Source organism: Centroberyx gerrardi, chromosome 5 (assembly GCF_048128805.1).
Source record: "Centroberyx gerrardi isolate f3 chromosome 5, fCenGer3.hap1.cur.20231027, whole genome shotgun sequence".
Taxonomy (NCBI): domain Eukaryota; kingdom Metazoa; phylum Chordata; class Actinopteri; order Beryciformes; family Berycidae; genus Centroberyx; species Centroberyx gerrardi.
Genome location: NC_136001.1, coordinates 25,326,949 through 25,337,195, shown reverse-complemented (window position 1 = coordinate 25,337,195; position 10,247 = coordinate 25,326,949). Strand labels below are relative to the sequence as shown.

The window sequence follows — 10,247 nt, the reverse complement described above, 5'->3', positions numbered from 1 at the left end:
TTAGATAGGATGAGGTCCTTACAGATATTTGCCATGTATGTTTAATTTTTTGAATAAGTTATGACCCAGCATTCAATTTTCCAAACACATGAAAATAATGATCATTTAGGGCTCCTGAAACGCTATTGAAATGTTACTGGTCAGAATCAGCACCAACCATTCAGAGGACCCTCCTGCTTGAGCCCATCTGAATCATCATTTTATTTCCTCCCACATTTTATGCCTCTTGTGAGATGTTTCATTTACCTCGCGGCTGGGTCAGTTCTGGTTGGCCATGTGACCGCAGTAGACAGAACATGTTGGGCCTGCAGCCTGCAGCCCGGCATCAAGGGGAAATCTGCTATATTTAGATGGGGATATACTATGACATATCAAAATACAAGCAAACTTTCCAACCTAGCAGATTGCTGCTGGTTCAAGGAGGTTGTGAAAAGCAAATATTTCCAATATCTCAAATCTATTTCTGTAAATAATCCTAATCATAATAATCACAGTAAGCTTTACCTAATAAAATAGATAAAAACAAATTTCATGAAGGCTTTGCAGTAAACATGTATTTTAAGAGGTAAATGATTTAAAAGAGGGGTGCGGGTGTCTAACAGGCAACCAGTATAGCGAAGCTACAAGACAGGTAATATGATCCTATGATGTGTGCTTAGTTTTATTCAGTATGTTTGCTGCTGGAGCCACGTCTCACAGCTTGGTAACTGGCACAGGAGAACAGGAGTGTTACAGTAGTCAAGACAACATGAGGGCAGGAATAATTCTGTCATTAAAAGACAAAATGAATCTTTGCAATGTTCCCTAAATTGCCGAAAAAATGTCTGAATCAGCTTTTAGTATGTTGCTAAAACATGAATCAAAGACAACTCCTTAATTATTCGATACAAGCTTAATGTACAGCAATAAAGGAGAGAACTGAATTTGTCTAGATATGTTTTGAGGCAAATGTAATCATCATAATCAATAAGTAAGATGAGAACCAGTCCACAGTGCCGGAGGTACCAAACTTATTTTATTGCACCAGAATTACATGAATAAATGTCTTGTTGCACAAAATATCGGTATCATTTTGTGAAGAGGTCTAATAAAGCTTTGGAATTTCAGGGAGTCACCAGCAAATTAAAATTCTATATTATTTAATTTTATTCACATTTTTTTATTTAGTTATCAATTAATCTAGTTGACAGAATAAGCTAACAGTATGGAGGAAATGGGTATTCTGATCAAGTTTTACACTCCTCATTGCTATAATATTTTGAGCTAAAAAAAAATAAAAATACACACAAGAATACATTTTCTTAGTTAGGGGTCCCCAGCTAAAAAAAAATGTGTCTCTAGCCAAATACTAATCCATGTAAGGTTCCAAAAGTTTCACAGTTCCTGTAAATAGTTCTGTGTGTGTGTGTGTGTGTGTGTGTGTGTGTGTGTGTGTGTGTGTGTTTGTGTGTGTGTGTGTGTGTGTGTGTGTGTGTGTGTGACTTCTGTGCATTGGATGGATTCCCTACAAATTAGTAGGAAGCTGCCTTTACATTCAAAACAACACTGAAATTAAATACTGAAACAGTGAGTGTTACATACATTCATCAGATTTTATAGTCCTTGATTCTCCATATGATGAAGAGTAGAAAAGGTGAGAACAGGAGCCATGCGATGTACATGGGTCTGGTTTGATGCAGAGTCCTTTCATTGATAGGTTTATGAACTAATCCATGTCAGCCAATCCAGAGTCACCTGACAGTTCAGGTCAGTTCACCATGTCATCTAAAAGTGCCTCTCTCTGTCTCTCTCCATTTCCACAGTACTAAAAGTCCTGGAATACAAAGAGAAATACATTAAACAAAGGACTCTCACATTAAAGGAAGTCTATCTCATGACATCTAGTAGATGATTGCTTACAAACAATATATATATATTTTTAAAGGTGCCATGTGTAACATTTTAACATCAATAAATCATTACCACATTAATTTTGAGACATTAATATAATTAGCATAAATAAAAGAGACCATCATTGAGAAGATTAGCAGCCTCTACAGGCCTCTACACTTTGTTTTACATTTTGTGCCACAATGTCGGATTTGGTGGGAAATCTGCTGGATTGCTTTATCGCACAAAACAGGAAGAGGGCGCTGTTCTTCCAGCGCAAACAGAGTTTAAGCTTTCAGAGTTTCTCACAGCGGCAGATGGTGGAAGAATTAAAGGCCGATGGAAAAATCACTTCCAACATGTTTATCCTCTTCAGTAAAACCAAAGAGAAAACATTTGCCCGAAGAAGCAACATCCTCTTTGCAACAGAATGGGAAATGTGGTCTTAATTTTGAGGAATGCTAGCACTAACAACAGTGAGATAGAGGCTAACAATTGTCAATTCTTTTCTTTTTTTGCGGTAATTATACCAAGGTATCCCAATTAATATGACAATGATATATTGATGTTTAAAAATGCTGCATGTAGCACATCAAGTAGGACTCTGCCTTACGGAGGTAAACTGCACAGCGCAGAGGATGGCGATGACGAGGAGGCCGATGATGATGGATGCAACAGCAACATAGAGAGCGTTCCTGCCCAGCCGCCTGGACCCATCATAGTCGCCGCGATCATAGCTGTTCCTAGACTGAGAATAACAGGGAAAACGCTTTATTTTAAATGACTGTTATCCATAAAACTCTGTCACACATTTAAAGATTCTAACACTAACAAACATTGAGCTGAGCATAATTTTAACTTTGACCAGTCCCAAAATGTAACATCTGTAAACGTTACTGTTACAGTGTAGTCAAATGCTTTCTAACAGTTGTGATGGCCTCTTTAAAAAGCTGGTGATACAACAGTTGTCCACACAGCAACCGATCGCCCTGCAAAGCCTAGTCTAGTAACAGAATACAGTGTTAACTGTCTGGTTTGTGGTTTGGCTCCTAACTGGCTGTTTATATCTATCTGTGGGACAAATGTGCAACATGGAAATTTTGTTTCATTTTCCAAAGTGCAAGACTAAGTGAGTCTTTTTGATGGGCAGAGCAGGTGTGTGTGACTGGGTTACATCTTAGTGTCCAACGCAGCCAGACTCACCCCCGCCGCCCTCCGGCCGGCCTCTCAGAACACTGTGTCACCGCTACAAACTAAACACACAACACATCTTCTACTCTCTCTGACGCTTTGTCTGACAACACACACTGATACACACACATACTGTATGATGACATATCTATCCACATGACGTAGGCTGAAGAACATCTTAGACCATGAACCACCTTTCCTCCAGTGACTGTCATGTTTTATAGAAATGATTATAGAATTATAGAAATGTGTTTTCTTGGATATATTTTTGGACATATGTTCCTAATAAGAAAACACTCAAGAGTTTTTCTTTTGCTAAATATCCCAATATCCCAATACCAATAAAGCTGTTACACCATGCAATTGCACCAGTGTGTGGTGTATTTCCCTCAGTTTACTATTTACCGCAATTTTTTCTTTTTTTCTGATGCACTTACCATGATAGAGAAGACCAGGGCCACAATGTTGATGGGGTATGCCGGGCAGAAGCAGGTGAAAATAGTCAAACAAAGGTAGCTACGGAGCGGAGGTGGGGGTTCCTGTTCCTCTATTGAACTGTGGTACAAAAATGTGCTCCCATTCAGGGAACTTTTCACATCCGAAGTTAGCACTCGCAGAGCCATCGTACCTGACATGAGCAATGAAACACCGTTACAGAGGGAGAAAAACACCCAAACACGAAAGCGAGAAAAGTCACAAGCAAACTGGAAATAAGCAAAACATAAGAACCTGAAAGGAGGACAAAGAAATCCAACTGGAGGAGCTGAAGTGCAAATTATAAGGCAATGGACGAACCCGAAGGGGAAAAAATGAGCAAGAACAGTCTGGTTGAGGGGTCTGAGAGGGCGAGTGAGAGGGTGAGGGTGGAGGGAGAGAGATTTGTTGTGTGACTTGACTTCTTTTACTTCGGGGTGGGGGAACATTAACTTCAGAGGGAGAGAGCGTAAGAGAGAGGTGGGAGAGGAGAGAAGATCACTAACCCTGTTGGCCCCCATCCAGGATAATGAGGGATCAGACTCTGTTTACCACTGCTGGCATCTTACAGAAACACAACATCCTGACACATGAAAAAATGACCAGCCCAGTGGCTGAGTGCTACGCTGAGTGTTGTTTATACAGTGTACCAACATACAAGGGTGTGAGATTCTGCTGATTCCTTTACATCAGAAGAAAATGCACCTGAAACTATCAGAGAAGGGTCCAATGTGGGTTTTTTTTTAACATTTGAGGTGTCAGAGCTCCTGACCCTCTGATGAGAAAGCCAGGGAACAACAGGAACTTTTCTCAAGCCTGAAAAGTTTTGTTCACTACACACACATATTAACTACATACGAACATATGGTAACACTTTACAATAAGGGTCACTAAGTTAAGGGTTAGTTGCTTAATGCTTATTAAGCATTAACTAACCCTTAATTAACAGTTAACTAATATGTCTGGTAATAATTTACTAATGGTGTTCATGTTAACTAAGGTATTAATTTATACATTATTAGTCATCTTTATAAACTATTAAATAATATAAAAATGAATACCTTAGTTAACATGAACACCATTAGTAAATTACACATTAGTTAGCTGTTAATTAAGGGTTAGTTAATGCTTATTAAGCATTAACTAACCCTTATTAAGCATTAACCAACCCTTATTAAGCATTAACTAACCCTTAACTTAGTGACCCTTATTGTAAAGTGTTACCGAACATATTGCAAAATCTATATTGAAAAAAAACAACACCTCCCTCAAATGCTTTAGAATAATTTATTAGGAATTTTAAAATTGAAATTTCCAGAGAAAAAGAAAAAAAGAAAAGCATCGTGATAAAGCTTGTTGGGGAACAGCCCAAATCAGAGTTTAGTTTAACTGTTGTTCAAGAGCTCATTTAGAGCTTCAAGCTCCATTCAAAGCATTGGCCCTTTTCCTGACATCAACACAAACAAAAACACATCATTAAAATCAATGTATAAGGGGAACAAGATCTGAAAACAGAAAAATATAGTTTCTTTTTTCTGAAAATAAGTCTTAATGCCGCAGAATTATCCATACGTCGTCTCCTATTACCAATAATAGTATTATTTTCATTTGTAAGGTAAAAAATAACTTATTGCTTTATTGTAAGTTAAAAAGTTACAGTGTTGGTGTCCAGCAGTAGTTTTATGTTGTGTCCCAGGCAGCTTGAGAGAGGTACCACTGGCCAGGTCGGGACGTTATCTCAACCTGCACTGAAGTCTCCGACTGTGCCGGAGATCCAACAGGCTGCAGTAGGGTTACACAAACAGGCAACCTGCATCTATACGATAACAGTTGAAAAACTTTTTTCCAAATGTTTAATTTGTTCCAGCATTGTTCCTTCCTGCCAGCCAGTGTCGTCTACACCGAGGACCTCTATCAGAACCGACTGGGAGCAGACCCCGTTCCATTTCTGGTTCCTTGCCCCAACCCCTCTGGTCATCACTACACTGAGCAGCGACTGTGTATAAAAAATAACGTGTGGGTTCCAGAAAACCACAAAACAAGTTTACAACCACTAAATGTGAAATGGGGAGGAAGCAGGGGAAAGGGCCAACTGAACCAAAATGGAACCGGGCAATCTTTTCAGTACCAAAAAAATGGCAATCGAAATGCTCCTTCGTTGCCAAAAGTAGTTCCATATTACACCTTGATGTATGCGCACAAACATTCACTCACACACGCTCAGACGCAAGCACATGCACCTTCAATAGTGATAAGAGGACAAAACATGATCGTGATGTTTTCTAGAATTGCTTCTCTGAGAATGTCCTTCATTTGTTTTCACGGTTGATAACACCGCATAAAAGAATGGCAAAAAAAACAAAAACAAGAAACACAAACATTATGAAGTGAATCGCGCAAAAATATATATATAATCCTTTCCAAAAAAGCGGTAGTTAAGTCAACCCTCAAACCCATAACCCCCCACCCCCCCCAATTCCTCAATGCCCTACACACTCCTTTAGGGTCTTATTTCTTCCTCAGTCAATCATCTATTCCGAATTAGGATGGGATATATGAGTTGAATCTTCATGATGTCTCTAAATAAGACCATTTCAGCTGTTCACCAGGTTTCAGTAATACATCAAGAAATCTGGTCCATCATGGTGTTAAAATGATAACAAATGAATACAGTCATAGTTGCTTTTCCAAGAGGCAAGTAAACGAGTGACGAATTTGTAACAAGACCAACGTTATCATTTAGCTGAACCGACATGCCGGACATCTTCCTTGAAGTTTATTTCTCAAGAACTCTAGTCCGCAGCACTGTGCAGAAGCAACACTGGGATGGCCACCTGGTCGGCCTAAAACGCACACATATGCCATATGCATACTGAGAAAAATAGTGAGATGACCACACATAGTAGTTGATGACATCCAGTCAAATTGCTGTCAGTACCTTTAACCCTTTCCAAACCAACCAAAGACATGCCAACTGGTTCAGTAACCCCTCACAACCCTCCCTCACCCCAACATCTATGTACAATATCTTACAGGAAGACATAAAAACATTGCTTTAAAACCAATTACAGAATAAAATACCTTACAGATTATCATTATTACCGTCAATATTAATAACAATATTACAAAGGTTTGTTTTTTAAAGACTACCAAAATATACATTTTAGTTTTTTTCATGTTTCCGTGACACTTGAGTTAAAAAAAGGAATTTGCCTGTTGAATTTGTTCTGTTAAAAATGGTTGGGTTCCTTTTAGACAAAGATGACCCAGCTTGCACAGCATTTCATCTCTCTGCTCACGTCAGTAACAGATTTCAAGGATTTCATGATGAAACAACATATCACATTGAAATAAAATAACATAATAAAAAAAAAACTCAAATAGTAAGCAAAAACAGAGTCCTCTGTGTACTTGTCATAAACACAATGACAAACGTTTCCTCAGAGAGATTTTTTTTGCAGTTTTCTTTTTTCAAGCTGCAGAAAATTTCAAAGGAAAGGATAATGGGGGATCTAGTTATTAGCCTATATGAGGACAAAAGAACAGGAGAGACAGGGGGACATTATGGTGAAGTGAGATTAGTACAGCAAAACAGAGTTCAGGGTTTAAAAAGATCTTCAGTCGGTGGGTGGAGTCACAGGGAGCCGGGACCCCGGTAGAGCCTGCGGCGGCCAATCAAGTTGTGCCATCAGTGGGCACTCAGCATTTTGATTGGCTCATCAGCAGAGGATGACTCCTCCCATCTTCAGTGACCTGAGTCTTCTCAGTGGTAGCCATTAGTGAAAGCAGTAGCAATCAGAGGACCCTAGGGACACAGCAACCATAGTAATATGAATACACCCTCTATTACTAGTTTGAGTGTGTACACAGCGCGCATGCACCTATGTGTGTGTAAATGTGTGCATCCATGCATGTGCTCAAGTGCTCATGTGCTTGTGTGTGTGTGTGTGTGTGTGTGTGACCTACCCCTAGACCGTGGCCGAACCCTGTGCTGGGGGCGGGGCTGGCGGCACTGATGTAGCTGCTGACTCCTGAGTCCTGATTGGCTGCAGCATACAGGTCAGCCATTGGCCCAGGGCTGCTGGTGCCCAGGAAGCCGGCTGTACGAGAAGGGGTGGAGCCTAAGATACATAAAGGAAACAAGTCAGGCTGTAGCACTAGAGGGCTTTACACACACGCGCACACACACGCGCACACACACACACACTTTTGAGATTTTTCTTTTAGTTGATAAAACAGGTCATTCTGCACACATCATACCTAAGGCAAACATACACATGTACACAAGTGCACACATTCTGTCTCAGCCTCTCTCTCTCTCTCTCTCTCTCACACACACACACACACACACACATACCTCTAACTACTGCTGCTGCTGCTGCCGCTGCTGCCATTGGTCCGTATGCAGTCAAGGGAATGGCTGAGGGTTTGAACAGACAAACAGACCCAAGTTGTTGCATGATATCTCTAGATGTAATTTAGTATTGAAAGCAAGTATTGATCAGGTCATCTGATCAAGAAAAAAATACAGCTGACTGTTATTGTGATCTGTTTTCATATTAAATTATAAGAAACAATCTAGAGCTCAGGGATGGTTGAATTGACACCTGCTCAAATTCTTAAATCTGTCATCTAATCACAGTCCAGCTGATGGAAGGAGCAAACACCAAATGGCACATGCTCCAAACAAAGGACATCCAATAACATCTTTTGTCTCATTGCACGAGGACTAAAATAGCACAATCTAATAAAGAAAATCTCTGGGTCTCTGCATTTTGTCAATGTTAAAAACAAAGATCTTTAGATAGGATGATTTTCAAATAGACACAAGCACAACTCAGAGCCACTAGATGGCAGTATAAAGACAGAGCTGCAGTAGCTGCTTGTAGTTCAGGGCCCATAGTCAGAAGGCTTGTTATTGGATCATTTGTAAAGTCACAGAATCATACACTTCTCTAAGGTGCGTTTTCACTACATTTTAAAAACCTGTTTGACTCCAATCGTTGTAGGAAACGACAAAAGTTGTTGGATATTTTGACCCATTTTATCACCTGAGTAAAATGGATTACAGGTATAGTTAACTACCTCATTCTCCTTATCAAAAGAAAAGCCACATCGACATGCAACTTATCAAGTATTAAGTATTGTTCCAATCCTAAACCTTAAATCAGATGTAAAACAGTAGCAGACAGGACAGTGAAAACGCAGCCTTAGACGTGTGAGGCCAAACTGATCCCCGGTCAGCGTTCCTGAGAAGCTTTTGCTCTAGGGGCCCTTGGAGGAGTGAGGAGCCACTGACCTGCCAGCTCAGGGGGGTGGGATGATGTCAGGAGGGGGGTCCTCTCTAAATGGAATTCTAGAAACAGAGAAGGTCAAGAGAGAGCGCTTTGTAAATACAGTTACCATCCACCGGCCACGCTACAAAGCCACACACACACACACACACACACACACACACACACTTGGCCACAGCACAACACTATCATGGGCCCACAAGCACAGCAAGTAACGTTTAAGGCAGAAACATCTACAGTAAGGAGGGGGCAGGACAGTAGGAGGAATGGAAAAGGAGAGGGATACAGCCAAATAAATGGGGGTTATATACACATTAACAGATAAAACAGATATGTAATAAACAGATAAAACAGATATGTAAGAGATGAAATCAGAGGAAAACTGGCAAGTAATACAAATCACAGGAGAAAACAACAGGATTTGAGAAATGAGAACACATTTTAGAGGAAGACAATGTAAAAATCACAGCACACTCTTAAATCTATAAGCAGCCAGAGACTCTGCTGAATTTAGGTATATGTGTGTGCATGTACCTGCGTGTGTGTGGGTCTTGTGTGTGTGTGTGTGTGTGTGTGTGTGTGTGTGTGTGTGTGTGTGTGTGTGTGTGTGTGCACCCAACCATCCATCCACGTGCATGTGTCTTATGTGTTCTGATCTTGTTTTCAGATCAGTTTTGTTTACTGTTGTGCATGTAGCTCGTATACAGCACATCGCCCCCAGCTGTACAAAGTGAATTAGGTGTAGGTGTATGGACTTACCAGGGAATTGGTAAGTGTAACCAGGCGCAATGCCAGAGTAACTGCGACTGGTGTAGGTAGTAGTCTGGAAACCTGGGTAGCCTGTCAGGAGAGAGAGAAATAATCGGTATAATGAACTGAACAAAGACACATAAAGACACCTTAAAGGAATGCACCACGTTCTGGAGAGATTGGCTAACCCTAACCCTAACCCATTAAGTGACGAGAACATAGACACCAAAATCATCCATATGGTAAGACCATATGATGTGTGCAGCTCCATGCTAGCACTTAAGCATTCACTATGTTGAGTGACAGTTGGCAACTAGCATTATTTAAAGGAGACTGACCTTTGTGTACTAAAAAAGTTGTTAGTGGTTTTTATTATAGGGCCTGTATAGCTGATGTAGTCAGTTTTAGTTTTGGAACTATTTCAGGTGAGAAACCATATCTTTACCTGCTGCAGAGTGATTTTTAGCTATAGAGTCTCCTATCGCCCAGCATCTTCACCTCCGATGTAACTAGAGACTGTAGTCCTTGGTATTTCAAAACAGTATATCATATCAAATTTTACCAATCTCCTACACAAAACTGCCAAATCTGGCCGCTTATCATTTAAGAATCCTTACCATTTACCTTTAGAAGTGTTCCAAGTTTTTATTTTCTCACTTCTGAGATAAT

The 10,247-nt window shown here is 40.2% G+C and overlaps 2 protein-coding genes across 2 annotated transcripts in view; both read right to left on the bottom strand.

Annotated features, from left to right (window-relative positions):
• Nucleotides 1–1,774: 1,774 nt before the first annotated feature.
• Nucleotides 1,775–3,683, bottom strand: LOC139907898 (transmembrane protein 233). Its single transcript, XM_071894408.2, has 3 exons — nt 3,498–3,683; nt 2,483–2,617; nt 1,775–1,813 (listed from the first exon to the last, which is right to left on the bottom strand). The coding sequence occupies exons 1-3, from the start codon at nt 3,681–3,683 to the stop codon at nt 1,805–1,807; spliced, it is 330 nt and encodes a 109-aa protein (XP_071750509.1). The 3' UTR covers nt 1,775–1,804.
• A 2,335-nt stretch (nt 3,684–6,018) lies between these two features.
• LOC139907921 (RNA-binding protein Musashi homolog 1) overlaps nt 6,019–10,247 on the bottom strand; it is a 22,943-nt gene continuing 18,714 nt past the window's right edge. Inside the window, exons 10-14 of the mRNA XM_071894444.2 lie at nt 9,588–9,668; nt 8,834–8,890; nt 7,892–7,954; nt 7,501–7,655; nt 6,019–7,339 (exon numbers count right to left, since the gene is read on the bottom strand). Coding sequence (XP_071750545.1) covers nt 7,298–7,339; nt 7,501–7,655; nt 7,892–7,954; nt 8,834–8,890; nt 9,588–9,668 — 398 coding nt within the window. The 3' untranslated portion in view covers nt 6,019–7,297. The remainder of the gene's footprint in view (nt 7,340–7,500; nt 7,656–7,891; nt 7,955–8,833; nt 8,891–9,587; nt 9,669–10,247) is intronic.